The sequence below is a fragment of the Terrapene carolina genome, unplaced genomic scaffold (genome assembly GCF_002925995.2).
Source record: "Terrapene carolina triunguis isolate 2854851 unplaced genomic scaffold, T_m_triunguis-2.0 Scaffold68, whole genome shotgun sequence".
Classification (NCBI taxonomy): Eukaryota; Metazoa; Chordata; order Testudines; family Emydidae; genus Terrapene; species Terrapene triunguis.
Window position 1 is genome coordinate 58,082,036 of NW_020664419.1, and position 24,501 is coordinate 58,106,536.

A 24,501-nucleotide genomic window follows, 5' to 3' on the forward strand; every position below is an offset into this window, starting at 1 on the left:
ACCTTCAACACTTTTTGTAAATATATTTCAAAATTTAAGACAACATAAATCCTTTCAGAGGGGAGGGGGGGTCTGCTGCTGTCTGAACTTACAAGACAGCATGCTGACATGCTCTCAGCCCCCCCCAAAACCCCACTCTCTCTCCCCCCACATACACACAACACACTCCCTGTCACACTCCACCCACCCACACACACACACACATTTGAAAAGCATGTTGCAGCCACTTGCATGCTGGGATAGCTACCACAATGCACTGCTCTTTGTGGTGTTGTAAGAGCTGCTAATGTGGCCACACCAGTGTGCTTGAATCTGACAGTGTGAACACACTGCAGCTTTCCCAACTGTGCTCTCCGAGGGCTGGTTTAACTCTCAGCGCTCTACATCTGCAAGTGTAGCCATGCCCTTAGTGTTGACACATGGCAAAATATTAATCAGAAGGGTGAGTGTGGAGACACTGAACCATTTGTGTTTAAACCACTTATAACTCATAGGTTCAATGAGGAATGATACAGTTCTCTTCTGCAGACATCACCATAGTATAGACAGGTCAAAAACTGTTTTCAGCAGTTAATGATAGCAGAAGTGAACCTATTCTCCTTGTCTGTATTGTTCCAGTTGGCTTTCTTAACTGTCTAACAATCATTCAGGCAACAGGGACTAGCTGACCCTACTCTTTAAAAGTTACATCATATCATCATTCTCAAACATACATAGTCTGTAAGCCAAGGTTGATGGTGTGCTGGGTGTCATGTAGTGAAGTTCCCAGATCTGGCTCGATTCTGCGAATCTAGGAATCTCTGAGGCAGCCCCGCAGGCAGTGCCAGCTAGGCTCATGGAGAAACTGAGAGTGTGGCATGCTGGGTTGTTTTTGTCCATCCTGGCAATATGGTCAGAGAGCATGTAACATCTGAAAAGGAAAAATATTTGGGCTTAAATCTTTCCTCCTCCCCCACTCCGCTTGTATCAATAAAGCCTGAAAGGTATTTTTTTTTCTTTTATAAATAGTTGGAAAAGGTGAAGATTGGTGGGTGTTCTCATGTTTTTACATTGGAAGTGCAGGTGTTGTATACCTTAGAAGACTAGCTTGACTTACATGAAATTTAGGAAGTCTTTATAATATTTCCCATCATTTTAGACTAACAGCAGTATTGACAACCCCAAACATTCAAAAATAATGAATCAGGCTCATACAATTTACAAGAGTCACTTAAATAATCATGAAATTTAAAAAAATAAATGTTGTGTTCCTTTCATTTGACTGGTCTTGGAGCCTTTAGGGTTCACATTTTCAAGTTTTTCTCCTCAAGTACAAGGGTTAGAAACATTTTACGAGACTCACAATAAAATCATGAGGATTAGCGATGCTGTGTGACAGCAGTACTGCGATAGATGTGTTCAGCTGCTATCAGGCTGTAGACCAAGTCTAAGCAAGGTTAGAATGCTTGAAACGCCACCCTCCTCCAGGAGTTCTGTCTATACTAGAATAACCACCATTACTGCCACCAGTGAAGCTAAATCAGGGATAGTGGTGGTGAGAGAATTTTAGCAATGAAAACCCAGTGTAGACACCAGTATTACAACCCAGATAGTCAAAAATCATGAGTCAGCTCTTCCCAAAATAACAATATTGGCTTAAAAATAATTAGATTTAAATAAATAAATTGTTTTTTTTTTTATTATTTGCCTTCTGGATTCTGACCCTTTAAAATGCACTTAGGTCAGATTTTTCAAGCTCCAGTCTCGCCATCCAGAAGGTCTAGAAAATTATTAGGGTGACCAGATGTCCCTATTTTATAGGGCAGGGGTCGGCAACCTTTCAGAAGTGGTGTGCCAAGTCTTCATTTATTCACTCTAATTTAAGGTTTTGCGTGCCAGTAATACATTTTAACTTTTTTAGAAGGTCTCTTTCTATAAGTCTCTAATATATAACTAAACTATTGTTGTATGTAAAGTAAATAAGGTTTTTAAAAGGTTTAAGAAACTTCATTTAAAATTAAATTAAAATACAGAGTCCCCCAGACTGGTGGCCAGGACCCAAGCAGTGTGAGTGCCACTGAAAATCAGCTTGTGTGCTGCCTTTGGCACTCGTACCATAGGTTGCCTACCCCTGTTATAGGGACAGTCCTGATATTTGGGGCATTTTCTTCTATAGGCGCCTATTACCCCTCACCCCAGTCCCGATTTTTGCTGTCTGGTCATCCTAAAAGTTATGTTTGTTTTTAAATGAAAGTTGAGGTGCTCACATTAGCACTTGTAGGCTAGAGCTGGGGTTTTAAAGACAAAAACTACTGTCACGATGAGAGGGGAATTGGTTTTATTCAGATTGTTGGAAAATCTTTTTTGGGGTTCACAGCCATCGAACCCAGGCGAAAAGGTCGGTTTGGTTAATGCCTCCTCTCCCAGCTCCCTCGTTTCTTGTTTGCCATCACAATAAATGGACACCCAATACAAATCCATGTTCTAAACCAGTAAAATGATCGCCCCGCCCCCACCCCAGTGGGAAACTACACGTCCCAGCATGCAATGCTCCGCCAGCAGTTCACAATGCAACTTCTACACCGCAGCATTCAATGCGCCTCCTGTTCTAGAAAAACTACAAGCCCCAACGTGCATTGTCCTAGCCCACTTCGCGCGCGTCGGCGCATTGCATGCAGGGATTCGTAGTCTTCGAAGCCTACGCTTCTTTCCTCCGCCTCTTCCCCTCTGTAACCGCTGCCTCAACGTCCCGCGCACGCTCTGCGCCACGTCCGCTCTGACATCGCCCGAACAACAGCGCGAGCCTGCCTGAGCCAATCAGCGGCTACAAAATCGCGTCGCTCGCGCGGCTCGCGAGAGCCTCCTTGAACTTTGACCTCGCCCCAAGCGCGAGCTGTGGCCGTCTCGGGTTCTGTTCCTTTCCCCTCCTCCCGCCTGAGCGAGGCCGCTCCCTCCCCCCGTGTCACCAAGTGGCGATGAGCCTGCCCCCCCGGCGGCGCCCTCACTGATCCCCCTCCCTTCTCGCTCCGCGCCGCCCCCGGGGACACAGCCGCCGCCGCCGCACCCAGCCAGCGCCGTCCCCAGCAGCGGGCGAGGTGGAGCCGGCGAGGCCCAGACGACGCCCCCCACCGGGACCATCAACATGGCGAGCGCCTCTTACCACATCTCCAACCTGCTGGAGAAAATGACATCCAGCGACAAGGACTTCAGGTGAGCGCCGGCCCCGCGGAGCGCCAGGGCCCTTCCCCTCCCTGAGCTCCCCGGCAGGCCCCTCATTTCTCCCCTGTCTCCTGAGCCCGCTCTCCGCCTGCCACCCGGGAGCCTCCCCGCCAGGCTGCTGCTGCTCCTCTGATCTCCACCCGGGCCTGGCTGTTGTGCCCCCGCGGCAGGAGGCCGATGACCCCGGTGCCTGTGACTCGTGGGCAGGGGCCCGGCTGTCAGAGCCGCGGCGGGTGCTGGCCAGGAGCGATGTGCGGTAGGAGCGCCATTCCCCCGCCCCGCTGTCTGGCAGCATTGCAGTGCGCGGTGAGCGGGGGTCTGGGCTCAGAGAGAAATTCCAACACCCCCACCCCCGGCTTGCCCCGGGTTTTCTGGCGCCCAATGAAAGTTTGGTCTAAGTTGCTTAGCTCCTTCTTGGTGTCTGTGAACGGGGTAGACGAGAGCTGAGTGCACCGTGCTCCGAGATCCTTCTGGGGTGGGGAGCCACAAAGGGCTGACCTCAGTAGTTGGTGACCTGCGTGTGATTTCAGTCCAGTAGTCCCTAGAAAGGCGAGCAAGGATTGAATGGGCGTAGGGAGGCCATCCCACCAGGGCAGGGTTGAAGTCGATAGAGAAGCATTGGTGCCTACTGGCCTTGTTGCACCTGTTCTGGGGGCAGAGGGTTTCTTGCTCCAAAACCGACCATGAAAGTCCATGCTTAAAGTTTTTGTAAGGGAAGCCTAATTGAAGATTATATCTGGAGGGGAAGGTGACTTAAAGTTTAGGATTTGTCACAGCAGAACTAGAATTGTTTAGGTGCACTCAAATAGCCGTTTGCTAGTAATCATAGTTGTACATCAGTGTAGATTAAAGAAGTTGTGCATATAAACTTTGAATAGCTGACAATGAAATGACAATTTTCAGTATGACACTGGAATGACATAGAATATTTGATTTGTTACATTATAAATATATTGTAGAAAACAAAAGTTGAGGTTTTGTCTCCACATATTAATTTTTTTAAAATAAACATTTCTTGAACCAGCAGTGGGAGGCTAAATGTGTCAACTACTGAATGCATCAGGTTAAAAATCATTAAAAAAGTTATTTGGGCATAAGGTTTCGTGGGTAAAAAACCCACTTCAGACATCTGAAGAAGTGGGTTTTTTACGCATGAAAACTTATGCCAAATAAATCTGTTAGTCTTTAAGGTGCTACTGGACTCCTCGTTTTTGTGGCTACAGACTAACACGGCTACTACCCCTGTGCTAATACAAGCAAGGAATATTTTTTAAAATTAAATACCTTAGAAAATCAAAGTTAAATCTAATTTACATCTTGTATACATGGTACATTTGCATTTAACTCAACATGGACAATAGATTAATTACTTATTTTTGTTAATAGGAATTTTCTGGTAAGGCTGATTCCTGTCTCTCATGCACTACCACAGTGGTACAAATGCTTAGCTTGCAATCACTGTGAGGGAATAAATACATCCAAATAAAGCTATTTCAAAGATCATTTAATTAAATTATTTTCAAAGATCTTTGTGTAATAAAGATGGTAGGTGAGCTCTGGTTTTCAATTTACAGTATATATAACTTTGTGCACTTGATACAAAGCAGTCATAGCATTTAGAGACAAGCTTTATTAGATTTAACTATTGATACTTAGTGTTCAGATTGTTCAGGTGAGTCTTTTGCCTGATTAGATAAACTGGCCTAGGATGTTATTTTAAGAATAAAGCTATACCTCTACAAATCAGAGGAGTGATGTTATGTTTCAGATCGTATAATTCTTTCCTTTCTAAATGATTGTAACAGTATAATCTAACATTGAAAATGGTGTTTCAAATGTTTTCTGTTAAATCTTGTTTCTTCATGTTAAGAACTGTTTAAGTTAAAGCTTTTCCAAATTAATTTTTTTCATGCAATTAAATATTTTACATTTTGCATTGGTGAGGTAGCTTCTAAAGAAGTACTTAGAGTTACCTCCATACTTACTCGTTTTAATGGGTTTAAAGTTTTCACAAAAAAATGGCCTGTGTGAAAAATGACATACAATATTAGCCCAGAAAGCGCATTTTTCCAGCCAAATGAGTTTAAAGTTTCTTTGACAGTTTATGAACACAAACAGCAGAAATTTGTTTGTTCTAAGTATTTTTATACATTTTATACTTCTGTCTACATTGAAAAATAGTTTTGGACTGTTGTTTAGCATGGATTAAACACTTTGAATTCCCAAACCATAAAAGATATGATTAAGAATTGAGGTTTGCAAAGTGACTTGTTAAGTACTAACAATTTTTCATAATTCAGTTTTATGTATTGTGAATCCAGTCAAATATTTGGAATATGTATTTGCATATTGAATGGACTCTTGCATTAAGAATCTGTTTCTTAAGTCCCCCACTGCTTTAGATTGTTTTTAGTAATACTTAAACCATACTTTAAAGAGGGATGGTGGAGATGCACACTTTCTATTACCAAGGAAGGGCAGAATTAAGTACATTAGATTGCTTACTTGTTACATTAATAGTATTTTGTAGCCATTTGCTTTAACTGTCCAAACAAGATTTGGTCCTAAACTTTACATGTTTCACTACTAGGGAGATAAGGCAGGTGAGGTAATCTCTTTTTGGATCACCTTCTGTTGGAGAGAGAGACAAGCTTTCAAGTTTACACAGAGCTCTTCTTCAGCTCCTTTTTGATACTGTCATTCGTTGTGTTTTGATCTCAAAATGCTCTTTTTAGAATTTGGAGCTCCTGGGTGCAGCCCATGCTGTAGTAGGCAGATTATGTTCCCCAGGAAGTGTGGGATGACAGCTGTGGTGAAGGTGAACTTTTTTGCAGCTGGGAGTCAAAGCTGCTGATGCACTGTTGAAGTGCAAGATGAGTTGAGCATTGGGAAGCTACTGGGGACAGGTGCTGAGGGAGTCTATAGAAACTGGAGCTGAAATAGGGCTGATAAATGGGAGCTGCTGATCAGAAAAGCAACCCCAAATAGGTGTTAAGAGGGCGTAGGGGAAAGATGTAGAAAGGGAGTGAGAACCCGTGTACAGTTCACTTGACTGTCTTAAGCCTGGTCTATGCTGGGAAATTAGATTAACCAACTGTCACTCAGGGCTCTGGAAAAATCTTGTGCCCTGAGTGGCACAATTAGACCGACCTAACCCCCAGTTGAGATGCAGCTAGGTCGACAGAAGAATTCTTCTGTCGACCTAGCTGCTGTCCCTTAGAGAGGTGGATTAACTACATGGATGGAAAAATCCCTTCTGTTGATTTAGGAAGCATCTACCCTGTGGCATTACAGTGCCATAGCTGCGCTGCTGTAGCATAGACATACCCCTGGTCAGCAGCTGCCTTCTCCAGGTCCTTACTCCCTTCCTACTTTTCCATTTCCTTCACTCAGTTCCTGCCTTGGCCTTCTTCACATGAAAGTTGGCTCCCGACAGGTCTTTCCCTGGTTCTGCAGGATCCCATTGACATATTCAGCAACTTGCCACATGCAGCTTGAAGAAACTCTTTCAAGGATACTTTCTAAAATAAAGATTTGTCGCTACACTTTTATTGGTTTTATTTTTATAAAAGCCTGCTTCTACAAAATCTGTTTGCAGCAATTGAAAGTATTGTTTTAAACCCTGATAGATTTCTGTTTCCATTCTTCCTTTTAATTCCATTTTAGATAGTTATTCAGACCTTTACTTTAACATAGTGTATAAACAGTAGAAGTAAATTAAGTTTGTGATTGCTTTTGTTCTTGAGGAGAGATTACAAGATAAATGAAAGATTATTGCTGCTGTTAGAAATGTTGTAAGAAGCTTTTCTTGTATCAATTTGTTATATTATGAGACTAAAAGTAATCCAAACTGGTGCTTTTTACCCCAGAATAGTGGTAGCATTAAATGTCAATACTAAATTTGATCATGCATGACTGAAACTGATGAGCTTGGGTTGTAGCACATTGTGAATAGTCCATATCTGTTTAGCTTTAATGGTTTGGATATTCTTTTGGATAGGTTTATGGCTACAAATGACTTGATGACTGAACTACAGAAGGATTCCATCAAGTTGGATGATGACAGTGAAAGGAAGGTCGTGAAGATGATTCTGAAGTTACTGGAAGATAAGAATGGCGAGGTGCAAAACTTGGCTGTCAAATGGTATGTGTTATTTCTGCAGTATAAACAATTGTTTAATCTTTGAACAATATAACTGACTTTTCTAATTTAATTGCTCAAATTAAGTTGCATAGCAATATTCTTCTTAAATTTAACATCTTGTCAAGAGACCCTCATAAGTGATTTGCCTTAATCCTAGTCTTACAGAGCTTTTTGGTTTGTCAGTGATCCAAATTATGATCCAGAGATCGCAAATAGTTTGCATAGCACTTGCTGGTGGTCTGTGGAGAGCTAGCTGGTTCAATGGTGATGGCTCTCCTAATTTTCAGTTGCTAAATATCACTCAAAGAAGCTTAGACCTCCTATTACCTTTCCATGTTAAAAAATGCTGCAGTTGCTACAGGGATGTTGTTTGATCAGTGGGAAGGTTCAAATTGCAGTTGGAATTTGGGGAGGTGAAGTATGGTATTATGAAAAGTTCTGAATAGAAACCTGACCACTAACAAATGACTAGGTTTGGCTATCAAAACACACAGTTAATAGATTCAAAACTTAAAATATTTCAGGCTAAGGCATGGATAAATGCATGGAAGAATAGTAGAGTAGTAGCAGGAGCTCACCTGGTCTGGCCTTAGGTGCCTCCATTGCCTCAGTCTCCCTTTTTCCCCCAATTAAGGAGACTTCACATTGTGGGTGTTTTCTCATTAATTCTCCCTCCCCTTTTTGAAATCTGGTTTATTAACATAGATTTCAAAACAACTTACATTTTCCACCCAGCCCTTTTTAGTTGGCTCCTGTTTCCTTCAGGTTTATCCTCCTCAGGCCTTCTAAGGAGTGAGTCTGTGAAGTAGCTCACACGGTCTTCCTGCTCCTTTAAGTCTTTCTTCTGACTGAACCCAGGGTGTCTTTATATCTTCCAACTGGCTTGTTTCCTAGTCACATGCTTGTATCATGTGACTCCTGTACTGAGTGGTAAACTTATTACAGGTGAGGCTGAACCCAGGACTCCCTTAAACAGCCAGTTTGCCTGTGACCAGGGTGTTTGGCTAGTTTGTTTGAGCTTGATCTTCTTTAGGCTTTGTCAGCCTTAGTTTGAACAAGGCATAAAATATAATGCATACATGTATTTTCTCTTAAATATTCTGGCAGTGATGGAAGTTTCATCAGTTGTGATTTTTAAAATTAGGCTGGCCAAAACAATGGAAAATGTACTGTAGGCAACAGTGGACGGAACATGAACTTTGTCTCAGACATATGATTTGATTATTATACTAATACCATTGTCAATATTCATTTCACTGTGGCCCACAGAAACAGCAATGCTAGGTTAGCATGTTACATAGTATTGCTGCTTTCTTCAAGGGAACAAAGAGGTTTCCATTTGGCTGAATTTTAAACTTCTGAAATATTTAATTTACCTGTGGTAACTGAAGCTGTACCCTCTTCCAGTAGAGTTTGCACTTTGTATTTGTGACCAGATTTGACAACTGCACAAAGAAAATAGCTTCAGAATTTGAAACACAAATAGTTTATGGGAGTTTGGTTGAGGCCTGGAAATAAGCTATTGTGGAAACAAAAATGAAAAACCAGCTGCATATTGTGTCCATTTTCAACGCTTTGGTTGTAATTTCCAAACCTCGGGGCCTAGAATTAGGAATTAGGAATCTGATTTTAGTTTCACACATTTGAAAATTGCAGCTTTAATTTGTGTTAATGAGCATTGTTGGTGCAGTAGAAGGCAATCTTTTAGGAAAGGAGCAGGATGTGAAGCTATAATGGCTTAAATTGTGTACGGCATGATGGAAGTAGCTTTTTCCAGGTATCTTCTTATGTTTTCCATGAACTCTGGTACACCAGCATTGGTAGCAACCATGTAAAATTGATCTTGATCCCGTTTTTCTAGCCAGTTGTTTGTTGCTTGTTTTGTTAGAAAAGGGAAGAAAAGTGCTTAGACACAATGGTGGTTCAAAATTAATGTTCATGCCAAAAGTGTCTGTTTCTAAACTCCTTTGGGAATGGGTGAATATGTGTGCTTAAATGCAGGAAATGCCTGTTATGCTTAAAAACAAGTGGTGATGGTTAAATAGAAGGATGCAAGCATAAACCTTGAGCAGGGGAAGACCCGAGCATAAATTGAAAGGGAACAATAGAGATGCAAGTACATGTAAACCAAAGGTAATATACAGTAACTAAAAGGCTCAAATGAAATCTCCCCTTTTCCTACTCTTTCAAATCCTGGACATATTAAACACAAGGATTGTGGAAGAACCTGCTTCAGTAAACCTGCAAATCTAATGTTTAGCAGGCTGACCTTTTACATTCTCATTCTTTCTTAAAGGATTGAACAGAACAATGAAATATTAAATCATTAAGGTACGGCTTATTTCTTGCATTTTTACTGTAGCAGCAGTTGCAGACAGTGAATGGAAGAAAATTTCTGCTCGTGTCTTACCTTATATCCATTGTTTCACATATGCAAATAAAATTGTAATATTATGGTAACTGGTTTATGTTGGAAAGTCTTATTGAATTTACTCTTCAGACATCTTCAGAGGTGAAATGGAAACAAGAATGATGTAGCCAACTTTGACTTCTGCAGGATCAAGCAGAGTGTTAGCAGCAGTTTGTGTTTCAGATAAAGCAATTTTACAAATGTCTTTGGACCTCAGTGTTGATGCAAATGGTTTTAGCGGGTTGGGGAATTTAAGTAAATCATTGTACTGACCAAATAGTCCACATTACTGCTGGTGTAAGTGAGACACTACCTGCATAATATCTCTGGGAATATTGGAAGTCATTGCACAGTTTGGTCATAGTTACCAACCTTCCCTTTTTAAGAGCTTCGGCCTGTTCAATTGGCATAATGCTTGTACCTGTATTTTACTTAAATCTGTGAAATGGATTGTAACATTTTGTAGAACAATCAGTCGTATAGAACGATATTCAATTTATCATAAAGGGGAAGAGAAACATTAAAGAAAAGGTTATCAAGCAATTGCAAAACATTATATTAATTCTGCTTGCAGATGGAGTCAGGAAAGAAGTTATAAACTCTTATGATATCACTTTCCTTTAAAGGGGGCTCTCTGGCATGTCCTGCTCAGTGGTTTTTTGTCTCTCACCAGATTGAGGCCCTCTTCTTTTGGAGGGTAGGCTCAACCTAATTTTTTAAACTTTTTGTGTTGGTTACTTGTCTGTTCAGTCCTTTCCTTTCTTCCTAGGTTAGATAGTTTTAGGTACGTTATAGTGAAGTTTCTTCTTTTATTCTTCTTCTGCCCCTCAGATCTCTAAAGAGGTGCAGCACCAGAATGGTAGCTTGTTTGCTGGAATCTCCCCACCAGAATTGGTCCTTCAGGTTGTGGTATCTCACTGTTGGGATAAATAGGCTCCTGGATTTCATGGCAGTACATTATGGAAGAGTAATCCATTGGCCAACAGCCAAAGGACATTTTATGCTTAGCAGTCACTGTGTTGGCTCTGTAATAGGTGCAGTGGCTTTAGGAGGGAGTGGCATGCTTTTCCGAAAGGACCTCTTTCAGATGTGATTGTTGCCATTTTTTTTCAAAGCTGCTTTGTGCAGGGGCGGATTAGGGTTTTGTGGGGGCCTCTCCCCACCCCTTCCACCTGCAGTCGTCCCCTCGCCCCCGGTGCTCCTGTCGGGGAGTGGGTTGGGGCACGGGGACTCACCCTCTCCACCCGGCCTGGGCAAGCCCCCGCACCCCGACCCTGCTCCCCGACTACAGCGCAGGCCAGAGCAGGGCAAGCCCCCGTGCCCCGACCCCGCTCCCCGGCTGGGGCGCTGTGTGGGCGGGTCGGGGCATGGGGGTTCCCATTTTTCCAGGGTCCCCCAATTGGCCGAGTCCCCTGGGGATGGGCTCCATTGACCCAGTGGCTAATCCGCCACTGGCTTCTTGTACTGCTCGTGCAAGGATGTGTGACCATATTGTCTATCATTATTTGCATTACAGTAGTGCCTAAAGGATAAGAACCATTTGTGTTGGTGCTTCTTGTGCAGCTGTCCTTATTATAGCTTTGCTGGTGCTTTGTGCTTAAAGTATGTCCTGTTTTGGCTCACTCCACTGATTCATATGCCCTGCTGGTCTCTGTAGATCCTGCAGGAACAACTTGCTGGGTTGATATCGGGGGTGGCCCTTTTTAAAGGTGTGTCCATTTTAATGGTGGTATTCCTCCAAATCCCTCTTCCTCTGTAGCTTTGATCCTGTGTACATGGCAAAGTGCTTAAGCCAGCCTTTGTCTCTTGAGACTGACTTTTATTGTGTCTCTCAGGATGGAAAAAAGGAGCTTTCCTTTCCAGATAGATCCATATCCTTATGTGGACACAGTAGATATAAATGATAGTGTCACTGATAACCCTGAAGAGAGGAGAATCTCTTGAGACTTCTGAAGTTACTATCTCTTCTATTACACTTAGAATCTAAAACACACCTCTGGAGCTTAGAGGGCTATTTCTGGCTAAACATAAAAGCGACTCTTATGTGCAGGGCTTCAAGTTTTCCCCCTGTTCACTATTCTATTCAGAACACTTTGAATAGGAAATGAACTCTTTTGATTAAGAAACAAAATTCCTTTAAATGCGTCAAGCAGCTTTTTTTCCACCTCAAAGTACATGTTATTACGGTTCTTATACTGCTCAGGTGGATGCTAATATTTTGGGGCTGGTTGAATAAATGTCAAACTCTAAAGAGAGTTTACAAGTGTTTCGGGGGCTCCTTCCAAGACAGTTGTCTGTACAACCCAATTCCGGGTAAAATGTGGTTACAAAAACTGGCTTCTGGGGAATATTCCTTCTTTCAGGTTGCCCCATTTCTGCACTTACCTGTCTTTTCTGTATCATCTATGGTGTAATTCAAATTCCTTTCTGCAGCCTCTCTTTTAGTTATAGCCCCACAGGCCCTACAGTTGTTTGAGCGACCTTTCATCTGCACCTGTTTTAATAGAGCTCCCCTACAAGGCAAAAATGTCGTCTTAGGGTATGTCTACACTGTAGTTTAAACCTGTGGCTGGCCCAAGCCAGCTGGCTCGGGCTTGCGCGGCTTGGGCTAAGGAGCTGTTTAATTGTGGTGTTGACAGTCGGGCTCAGGCTGGAGCCCAGACTCTAGTATCCTGCGAGGTGGGAGGATCCCAGAGTTCCGTCTGCTGCCTGAGCCCAAACATCTACTGCAATTAAACAGCCCCTTAGCCTGAGACCTGCAAACCCAAGTCAGCTGGCACCGGCCAGCCATGGGTGTTTTAATTGCAGTGTAGACATAAACTTGGGTATCCCTAAGGGTATCTTATGAAATATTTTTAAGAATAACTTGATGGTCACCTCCCAGAGATTAAGTCCTTTAAGTATGGTAACTCTTTGGACAAAGTGTTGATGGATGATCTGTTTTTCAGGATTGAACCTACAGGCCAGGGAGAAAAGAACTCTTTGTCTCTCCTCCACCCAAACCCAGTTATTTTCAAAATGAGGCTGTTCTAGCTCCTCCGTGTAAAGGGACAAGAGTGGCTGTAAGACTCTGATATGTAGTCACATGTAAGACTGATATTTAAGGCCCTGTGCGGATACAAATTTATATCCGTGGATATAAATCAGTATCTGCGGAACCGCACGGCTCTCCTGGGAACTGCAGCGGTGAAAGGAGCAGAACTTGGGGCCGCCACTTCCAGGAGCCAGCACCCCATGCCGGCAGCTCCTCCTGTGTGGCTGTACTGCCCCACGCCTCGACCCCATCCCTTCCATGCAGCTTTCTGCGTGACTGCATCTCCTGTCTGGGGTCTGTACAGCCACGCTGGAGGACAGGGCTGGGATAGGTATAGCCATGCTGGAGGAGCTGCCGGCGGGGGGTGCTGGCTCTGGGGAGCGGTGGCCCCATGTTCTACTCCTTTCGCCCCTGTGGTTCCCAGGAGAGCCCCGGGGTTCCGTGGATACCGATATATATCTGCATCCGCAGATATAAATTTGTATCCGCGCAGGGCTCTATTTATATTGTCTCAGTTTTGCTGTTTTTATCATAGTACCCCCAGCAAGGCTCCCTCCCTATCCCGAAGGATCTGCTCAGAGGAAGGCCATTAAGGAAATACAGGAGCATCCTTTAAAGCTCAGAATAGTGTCTGATGTCTTCTCTCACAAAGCAGGCTCAAGTGCATGTTTTTTGTGCTTTGTAATCCCTATTGTTTCTGTTGTTTTTCATGTTTGTTTCTAAATTACTTTCGTATGAGATGCGCTCAGTTGGCAGGAAAATGCCAGCACTGCAGATTCAGCCTGGGATCTGAATGTCAGACTGGGATCTTTACTTGTTGCACACAACAGTACCAGTTAAAAGGTTCTGCAGGACAGTTTGTGCCTTCCTTTATACCTGTGCAACCCTATTATGTTAAGTTGTACAGGTTTAATTGATAGAACATTAATTAACAATTCCTTTGATACAGAGCTGGAATAAAATACAGCCTACCTGAGTTGTGTTGGCTCTGCAGAGCAGACATGAGTGTAAATGCATGTCTTATCATTATTAATGAAATCAACAGGTAGAACTCTGACAATGCACCCCCCAAAAAATCTGATTATGGTATGTTTTGCACAGTCACTTTTCGGAGCACAACAGCACATGGGACATCTTTGGTGTCTTTTTGTATGGCGATCCTTCATTTACAACATTCATGTTGTCAACCAAGAAGTGTTTTACGTGCTGCCGACTTGCAACATGCTATGATAAATTCTCGTTTGTTATTTTGTTGGCACTGTAGCTTAGGCCTCTTCTTTTCAGTCTGACTTGGCATCCTGTACTTCTCATAAGGGTGGCAGCGAGTCTGGCTATGGCTCTGTCCATCAGTACGTAAACAATTGGTTGGCGTAGATGAGAGGATACCTGACAGTGAGAAGGGTGCTGTTTTCTTGGAATCTCACAGCTGGGTGATAAATTGAGCCAAGAGTTCTTTTCCCATCTCTGCAATTAATCCACATTATGGGTAAGCTCATTAAGTTGACAAAGTGTTCCTTCAGATCCTCAGTGAACTAAGTCATTACCTTGAGCCTGCCAATTTTGTTGCAATTAGATATCTTTGCATTCTAAGCCCCAGGATATTGAGTCTGGGTCTAATGCATTGGCATGTTTTCATTACCAGTATGTCCAGTTATGTATACATAAAGCTTGGATTGTGGTGACCAGTAGCTATCTACTGGCCTGGCTCTTTGTCCAGCATCCTCCATCAGACTTTAAATTCTTTGAAGTGATGGTGGCAGGCCTAAACTATCCAGTAAGGTTGATCTGAAATTTTTCATGATTAAATAACAATTATGATGGGCTCTTAACTTGTTGGGGAGCCCAGTTTATCCACAAAACAGCACTGGACTGTCTGTGACAAAGAGGACTCTTAAGAAAAATCAGTTTAGGTGCCATTCATGGTCTCCATTTGCTGGGACTGAGACCACTATAACAAACCAAATTTCACATATCTTGTGTGGTCTCAGATTCCAAACGTTTTTGAGGAGGCCGGTTGAAACGGCAACTTTCATATTAATAAAAATATCAATTTTAAAATCTTGTTTAAGTGTCATCTAAATATAATCGAATGTCATATTGTCATAGCAACAAAAAACACCCACTTTTGCTTATGATTAAGGCTACAATTTTGTCATGGATATTTTTATTAAAAGTCATGGATGGGTCATGGGCAAGGACCAAAAGTTCACAAAAGCCTTGACCTGTCCCTGACTTTTACAAAAAATATCCCTGACAAAATGGGGAGGGAGGAGGGTCTAGCACCCTGCCCCATTGCATGCAGCGGCATAGAGCTGGGAACCCGCCCGCCCCTGCCCAATGGCGGGTCTCCCACTGCCCGTGGCAGCTGAGGAGGTGCGGGGCCCCAGTTTTACAGAGGTCGTGGAACTCACGGAATCCGTGACTTCCGCGACCTCTGTGACATACTCGCAACCTTACCTATGGCTTGTCTTCCCTTCTATTGGTCACAGATCTGGCTATGATGATTCATGCTTTTGTAACTTCTAGGCTTGATTATTTATAATTAAATGCTTGTCTACATGAGGATGTTATATTGGATTAGTTTGTTTGCTGTAAGTGCAGCAAATTAACTATATTGATTTGAAGTGCATCCACGCTTCTTTGTTATACCGACTTAAGGTACTTTCTTTGTTTATCATTGTGTCCACAAACCTCTGCATTTGTTCTGATTATCGCTTAGAATGCTGTACCGTTGTGGTGCAGTATTCTGCTGATCAGGTCTGTGCACTGGGATTTTTCTGGCAGTACATGGTGGAATGCCCACCAGAACCTGCAGGAAATATGGGGCATGGGGTCAAACTAACAAATTTATTATTCCTCTCCTGGCATCCTATCATCTAACTATTTTGCCAATGCCATTTTCAAACTGTTATCAGGCAGCATGGAAGATGCAATACTGATCACTGTGATTATGAGTCATTAACAGAAACAGGATGATGCACCAGAATTGGCAGTCATGCAGCTGGATATATTTGGCTTGGCAGCTTTGAAGGGCTTTGAATGATGTGATATGGCTACAGGTGGAGGAGAAGCAGGAAGATGAAATTGAGCAGGGCATTTATTTGGAGCAGCTTTACTCAGTGGAACACCACTTCTGCGCTTGGCCAACTAGCACTGACTGGTCAGACAGACTAGTGATGAAGAACTAGGACATCCAGCAGTTGCTGCAGAATTTCAAGATGTGGAAGACTGCTTTTGTAGGGATATGTGTGGAACTCACTCTGGAGCTGCAGCAGAACATCAACATAAGAGTTTCCCTCAGCATCTGGAAGCTCACCACCCTCAATTGCTACTCGTCAGTAGCTAACTAGTTTGGTGTTGGTAGATCAGCTGCTAGTGGTGTTGTCATGATGGTTTCCAGGGCTATTAAGAGCATTGCCAAGTCATAAAGCTTGGCAATACACAGGTGATTGATGGTTTTTCACAGAAAGAGTTCCTAAACTCTGTAGTGGCTATTGATGGGCCCCACATGCCTATTCTTTCCACACACTTCCCTCTCCCCAACATCAAGCTGAACACCTTAAGAAGGGCTGTTTCTCCATGGTGCTGCCAGGCCTGGTTGCTCACTGTGGAAGGTTCACCAGTATTAATGTGCGTGATCTGGAAAGATCCACAATGACCGGATCTTTGGAAACTCACGCCTGTTTGCTGGAAATAATCAACGGAATTTTTGCTTCCCAGACCACTTTGGATGTTTAAAGACTTATTCTCCTTTGATTCTGGGAGACCCAGCTTACCCTCTGCTTCCCTTGCTTATGAAACCTTTCACTGGACACTTGACCAAAGGAAAAGAGTGGATTAACTATATCCTGAGTAGTTCCAGGATGCCAGTGGAGGGTGTATGTTTGGAAGACTGAAGGAAAGGTAGTGGTGCCTCGTGACAAGTTTGGAGGTTTATCATCATTTATGTGACTCGTGATACGTGCTTGCTGTATTTCTCATATCTGTGAGAGGAAGCGAGAGAGCCTGAACAGTGGTGGGTGGAAGCAGGAGGTGGACAGACTTCTTGTACCTTATGGGCAGCTGGAGTGTGTCTTAGAAAAATGTCCCAAGCAGTCAGGAATGCATTATGTTCTTATTTGGGACAAGGGGTTAGCTGCGGGTAATTAATCTACTGCAACCAAGGAAATGACCGAAATGTTTGTGTGTTGGTTTTATAAGGAATTAATTCTATTGGAGGATGGGGAGCGGAATGTTCCTCAATGAAATTTTTCAGTTGAGTTGTATTAACTTTTTTTTTTGTTTTAAACAAATACCATAGGTAACAAATTACAGGAATGTCATATAAACTTAAGATCCGTGGAATGGTCTGTAATTAGGTTAATTAAAATGGATGTCCCAATATAGTATGATCACCAGGCTTATCAGTACAGTGCAAAGTTGGGGTGCAGTGCTTGACCTTTGTAGCTCATTACAGCTCTTCACCTCTGCATTGTCTGCATCATGTCCCTTTCCAGGACAATGAGGTTCCTTTCTAGTCTTTGTGATTGCTCCAGGAAACCATTTCTCCACCCTTCTGCCTTCATGGCTCTGTCGGGATGCAGTCAGTAGTTCCTTGAACATTTCCGCTCGTCATCTCCCCCCTCCCCCCCTTCAAACGTTTGTCAGCCCCTCAGCCAAGCAGGTGGAGAGACACTTCTACCTCCACTCAACATGGTGGCAGACAGCTATTACTTGGGGAAAAAAGTAGTTTAAATCCTCCTATACCATTGTATTGTAATACAGCACATAATACTGGTAGAACTCCACTCTGCATTATCATCAGGCTGGCTGCTCGTAGAGCTCTCCTCCACAGCAGTTTCAGTCTGGCTGTCTACAGGGGGTTCTTGTGTAATCTCTGAATCTGCTGTGTCATAATTCTTCTGGGCAGCCAAGAACCCTTTCTGGTTGGGCTCAATGGTACATGTGAGGTCAAGGGAACTTTCTGTGATGCCTTCGTTGCATTCTGTATTGTCTAGAGTGCTTTGTGGAGAACTGTCCACCATATCAGTCTGGGATGCAACCACTATCCAGTCAAAAGCAGAGCTCTTTCCATCAGCTAATAGCTGAAGTTCAAAGGAGGATCCAAGAAATTAAAAACAAATGGTGGGAGGACAAAGCTAAAGAAATCTAAATATTCGCTGACAGTCATGATATGCAGAGGTTTTTTTTGTGAGACAGAGACCCTGTACGGACCAAGCTCATGTGGCCTCACATCTCTGAGAACTGAAGATGGTAGTACCTTCTTAAAGATAACGAATCAATCAAAGAACCCTGGAAGGAACACTACCAAAAGTTTCTACATTGAGAATTCACTGTGATTGGCGACACCATTGACTCCATCCCTCAGCACCCAATCTGGGAAACTCTTGCCAACCCACCAACACCTGAGGAGGTCTGCAAAGCAATTAAACAAATGAACAATAAAGCACCCGGCCTTGATGGCATTCCAGCTGAAGTATTGAAAGTGGGGGGAGAAACATTGACTAACAAGCTTCACTTGTTGCTTCTCAAAATCTGGCGCACCAAAGAAATCCCTGCTGACTTAAGTAATGCTAACATCATCACCATTTTCAAAAAGGGAGACAAGGCTGACTGTGGCAACTATGGAGGCATTGCCCTCCTTTCCATTGCTGGGAAGATTCTTGCTAGAATCTTACTGAATTGTCTGCTTCCTCTTGCAGAGGAAGTACTTCCAGAGTCCCAGTGTGGCTTCAGAACATCACAAGGCACCACCAATGTGACATTTTTCCTGGATCTGCCTGACTGCGAAAATAAAGAACAACACCAAGAGCTGTATATGGCCTTTATCGATCTGACCAAAGCCTTCGACTCTGTCAGCTGCAAGGCTCTGTGGAAAATCATGTCAAAGTTTGGCTGCCTAAGCAAATTTATCACCATTGTAAGACTCCTCCAGGCCAGATGACTGCCTCCATCCTGTGCAGTGGCTCTACCTCTGCGCCCTTTGTCAATCGAACTGGCATAAAACAAGGTTGTGTACTGGCACCCACCTTTTTCTCCATTTTCTTAGAAGCTATGAAAACATTAACCCAAGACCGTCTACCAAAGGGCATTGGCATCCAATATCAGATTGACAGCAACGTCTTCAACCTTTCTCATGTCCGTGCCAGCACTAAAGTAATATCGGCAACAATAACCGAACTCCAGTACACAGATGATTGTGCTGTAGTTGCACACTCAAAGGAGGATCTACAAACAGCCCTTAATTGCTTCCCTGCAGCTTATAAAAGCCTAGCTCTAACTCTGAACATCGGGAAAACAAAAGTTCTCTACCAGTCAGTCCCCAGTCAATCATCAGACCCAGCAAGGAAGATCTACATTTGATAAAGAAGAACTGGAAAATGAAGAATACTTTGCCTATCTTGGCAGCCATCTCTCACAGAGGGCAGACATAGATGTCGAAATTCAGCACGGAATTCACTGTGCCAGCCTTGCCTTTGGCATACTGTCTCACTGAGTGTTCAACAATCACAACATCTGAACACATACTAGACTTAGTTTCTGAAGTGGTGGTAATCCCAGCTCTCCTCTATGGCTGCAAGACTTGGGTGAACTATAGAAAACACCTGAAAAACTTGGAATGCCAGCACCAGCACTTTCTTCGGAAGATCCTCAACATAAAGTGGGAGGATCGTCGCACTAATGTCAATGTCCTCACAGAGGCCAACATCTTCAGTGTTGAGGCCCTAATTATCCAGCACCAGCTGAGGTGGAGCGGGCACTGTGTGCGCATGCCTGATGGACGCTTACCAGAATAACTGCTGTATGCCCAACTCACCAAAGGAGAAAGGAAATGGGGAGGCCAAAAGAAACGCTTTAAAGACACCCTCAAGATAAACATCAAGAGATGTGGGATCAACATTACACACTAGGAGACAGCAGCCCAGGATAGGGTTAACTGGAAAAAACTTGCCAGAGAGGGAATGTCCACTCTTGAGGAAAATCGCCTTGCCCTGGTCGCAGAAAAGCGCCAGAAAATAAGTCTTTGAAAAATCCTTGGCTAAAAATCGTGATCTGGCAAATATGTCAGACACTGTTCTCCTCCCCTCCTGTATACACATCCAAAACCTTAACCAAACTGTTTACACCTATTGAGCTGTTGTAAGCCCTCTGACTTTACTGTCCTTAAAGATAGCATTGTGTAGGACCTCTTGACTGTCTTTTACCTCCTCTAGTTTTGGCTTTAGTTGCTCTGGTGTAGATACATATAACTGGGAGTGCAACTTGCTATTGTTGCAAGTCCTGGGTGAGTCACACCCATGTGCTCTTGAACCAACCCATAGCATTTCTGCAGAAGCGGCCGCTGCAAAGCACAACTACTAGGGAAGTTCTGTATATATGAGCAGCCAAAACAGACTGCTTGAGGAGAGCAGCATTGGCGTGAAATAAGTTTTGAGTCAAGTGTATACTTATGTGTCTGCAGGTGTGGCTGACATAGGGCTCTGTTCAGAGCAGCATTGTAGCCTTGATCTTAAGGAGAGAATTGAAAATGGGCAGTGATAAGAGGTGTACCAAAAACAACGAGGGGGGCAGGAAGCTGACAAAATGAGGGGGGAGCTGTGTTACTTACAGACTGGTTATTGTGTGTGGTAATTTGGGACCAATTTGGGTTTGGAACACTCTGGGGAATGACACTCATTCCCTGCGGGGAGGTAGGTTGATTGTTATGCAGTATGTCTGACAGTAGTATGGGAGGTTAAGGAGCTGGTAATCAGGATCTGGAAAGTTTTCCTCCTTCAAAGAATGGCGGTCCTTTATCCACAAGATAGAGTAACTACTTGGGAGAGACATTATACATTGATGACGGGGCACTAGCAGAAATAAGGTGAAGAAAATGCACAAATCCAAAACAGGAAGGGGGAGACAGAAATCTTATGGGGGAGAAAGTTTTGTAATTTGCTAATGCAATGTTGCTGCAGATCAGTAGAATTTTTCAAGTAGTCTTTTAATAGATGGGTAGTACATTACTGCCCCGCCCCCCCAAATCTTGGTCAAGTTTGGGGCCTGGGTGTTAAAATCAGACTTATTTCAAGACTAAGGGTATGTCTGCACTGCGACGTTGTCGACAAAACTTTTGTCTTTCACTGATACTTAAAAAAGCCCCCCCGTGAAAGACAAAAGTTTTGCCGACGCAAGTGGCAATGTGAACGTGGCTTTGTCGGAAGGAGCGCTCTCCTGCCGACAAAGCTAATGCTGCTCGCGGGCCTGGAAGTATTTTGTCTGCAAAGGTGCCAACAAAATACCTACAGAGAGCGTTTACACACACTAATTTTTAGCGACAAGGCATAGCCTTGTCGCTAAAACTGCGTAGTGCAGACAAACCCTAAAGCTAGATTTGCTTTGTATGATTCTAGTGTAAAAAGTGACTATGTAAAAACAGCATTGTGTTCCATGATTGTCTCAGTGATTTACCTAATCAGTTTTTCTTTGTATTGAAGTATAAGGTTTTTTCCTATCAGTACTTATAATTTGCATTACCATAGTGCCCTGGCGCCCTAGTCATATACCCAAGACCTCATTGTGGTAGACACTGTACAAACAAAAGAAAAAATGATATCTGCTCCAAAGAGTTTACAATCTAATTATAAAACAAGAGGCAACAGATGGCTACAATCAGAGGACTACAAGGAACAGTGAGACCTAATTGGTCAGCTTAAGTAGGTAGTGGTCTCAGCACACCAGTGGTGTACTCAATCATGCAAACTAAATCTGAAAGTCAAGCTGTGATTTCTAGCTTGTGTTATCACCAATAATAATGATTGCAGGCCAAATTCTAAAAGCTCTGTGCAACTCGGACAGAACGTGGTCATGTAGTTGGAATGTGCTTAAGTCTTTTGATATGCAAGTAAAAAAAAAGTCCAGTTAATTCTTCAGCTGTCTTTTTTTACTCTGGAATGCGGAGTAAGAATTAGAAAATTAATATTTCACTGATAAACTGATGCATTTTAGTGCATGAGGGAAATAGAGCAATTAAAAACAGTAGCACCTTCTTACTTTGCATTGTAGTGTTTTGGAGAACCACCACATCAATTATTGAAAAAACATTAGAAGAGGTAATAGTGTGGGGAAGGCTGGGAAAATGTTTAAGGCGTGCTTTAATTTTTACCACTGCTATACTAGGTTTTCCAGTAGTAATGCTAATTGGCCCATTACTATAGCAACTCATGATCACAACATTTTGTGCAAATAGATGTTGCTGATAAAAGAATATGGGATTGCATGACCACCCAAATGGGAAAAGCACTGATTAAAAGAACCATCATAGATTCAATAAAACAAAGAAGGCGTGTAACCAGACAACCACTCCACCAGATACAGGGCTTTCTTTGGACTCAACAGAACTTGGATGTAAAGTTTCATTCCCTTTGTTCTTCCATCTGTTGTATGTTGACACACATTAAGGCACTGGAAGGAGTCTTTGTGTGGTTGAGCTCAAAGCATGTCTAGAGTAATGACACAATCAAGTAATTCACTGTTACCCTGCTATATCTATATATACTTCATTTTGTGAATCTAGCTCGGGGGGGGGGGGGAGGTGTCATGGTGGACAATGAGCTAAACATGAGATCCCAGTGTGATGCTGTGGTTAAAAGGGCTAATGTTATCCTTGGATGCATAATCAGGGGAATCTTGAGTAGGAATAGATTGGTTATTTTACCTCTGTCTTTGGGATTGGTGCAACCACTGCTGGAGTACTGTGTTTAGTTTTGATGCCCACAGTTCAAGAAGGATGTTGATAAATTGGAAAGGGTTCAGAGAACCATGAGGAGGATTTGAAAACATGCCTTAGGGTGATAGGCCCCCCCAAGGAACTCAGTTTATTTTGCTTAACAAAGAGAAGGTTAAGGGGTGACTTCATTACAGTCTGTAAGTACTAGGCATGTAAATATAATTTTAAAAGTTAACTATTTAAACAGGAGTCCGGTGGCACCTTAAAGACTAACATTTATCTGGACTCCTTGTTGTTTTTGTGGATACAGATTAACACGGCTACCCCCTGATGTTTAAACAATTAAAATTATATTGTTTAATCATTTAACCGATTAAAGGGAGAGGGGCTGGGGCTGTTCTGGCCGGCCAGGGGCTGGGGTCAGGGTCAACTGGCCAGCCCGGGGCTGGGGCCGCTCCAGCCAGTGCGGCTGGGGCTGGGGGTTAACAGGGTGGGTGAACCGGTAAGACTAATATTTACCATTTAACCATTTAATATTTTACATCCCTAATAAGTACCTGCGTGGGGCAAATATTTGATAGTGGTCACTTCAGTCTAGCAGAGAAAGGCATAACATGATCCAATGGCTGGAAGTTGAAGCTCGACAAATTCAAAATGGAATTAAGGTGTACATTTTTGACAGTGAGGGTAATTAACCATTGGAACAATTTCCCAAGGTTCACTAAATCAAGGTTGGATGATTTTTTTAAAAGATGTGTGTGACGGGTTGGATCACAGAAACCCCCTTGGGAGCTGCCACCCGATGTGCCAAGACTACCCCTGCTTCTGTTTTCCCTGCCAGTTCAGGACTCCAGCACCCCGTCTTGCTGAGTCAGACACTCCTGTCTGGCTCTAACACAGACCAAGGATCTGAATCACTTGTCCCAAAGCTGCAAGGTTACCCAAAAACAGCTCACAGGAGTGTGCTTGTCTTTAGCACTCAGATGCCCAACTCCCAATGGGGTCTAAACCCAGATAAATCCGTTTTACCCTGCATAAAGCTTATGCAGGGCAAACTCATAAATTGTTCGCCCTCTATAACACAGATAGAGAGATATGCACAGCTGTTTGCTCCCCCAGGTATTAATATATACTCTCAGTAAATTACTAAATAAAAAGTGATTTTATTAAATACAGACAGTAGGATTTAAGTGGTTCAAAGTAGTAACAGACAGAACAAAGTAAGTCACAAGCAAAATAAAATAAAATGCGCAAATCTATGCCTAATCAAACTAAATACAGATAAGTTCCTCACCAGTTCCAGAATGCTCCCTTTTACAGGCTAATCTTCCTTTAGCCTGGGTCCAGCAATCTCTCCCAACCCCTGTAGTTACTGTCTTTTCTTTCAGTTTCCTTCCAGCATCCTGGGGGGGTGGAGAGGCTTCTTCTTTAGCCAGCTGAAGACAAAATGGAGGGGTCTCCCCCAGGGTTAAATAGACTCTCTCTTGTGGGAGGAGACCCCCCTCCTCCCTCCTATGCAAAGTCCAGCTCCAAGATGGAGATCTGGAGTCATCTGGGCAAGTCACATGTCCCTGCATGACTCAGTCTTTACAGGCTGAAGCCATTGCCCACATGGAATCTTGCATGTCTCCAGGAAGACTTCTTATGTGGATTGGAGCATTCCAAGATGCATTGTTCCCTGATCAGGTACTTAACCTGGCGAATTCCTTCCTAAAGAAGCTGACCAAATGCCTCCCAAAGCTTACTTAGAAACCAAGCAAGCATACAGCCCATATTCTTAACCTCAAGTAGAAAATGATATATATATGTACAAATAGGATGAATAGATATAGTAGACCATAACCTTTACGGAGATATGTTACCTGGCACAGGCAGCACAAAACATATTCCAGTTATGTCATACATACATTTATAAGCACCCCCTCCCCATAAAGCCTTATGGGGTACACTGTCACAATGTGCTCTAGGAATTATTTTGGAGAAGTCCTGTGGCCTATGTTTTACAG

The 24,501-nt window shown here is 43.1% G+C and overlaps 1 protein-coding gene across 1 annotated transcript in view; it reads left to right on the forward strand.

Moving 5' to 3' along the window:
* Positions 1-2,855: 2,855 nt before the first annotated feature.
* CAND1 (cullin associated and neddylation dissociated 1) overlaps positions 2,856-24,501 on the forward strand; it is a 45,228-nt gene continuing 23,582 nt past the window's right edge. Inside the window, exons 1-2 of the mRNA XM_024208055.3 lie at positions 2,856-3,189; positions 7,199-7,342. Coding sequence (XP_024063823.1) covers positions 3,122-3,189; positions 7,199-7,342 — 212 coding nt within the window. The 5' untranslated portion in view covers positions 2,856-3,121. The remainder of the gene's footprint in view (positions 3,190-7,198; positions 7,343-24,501) is intronic.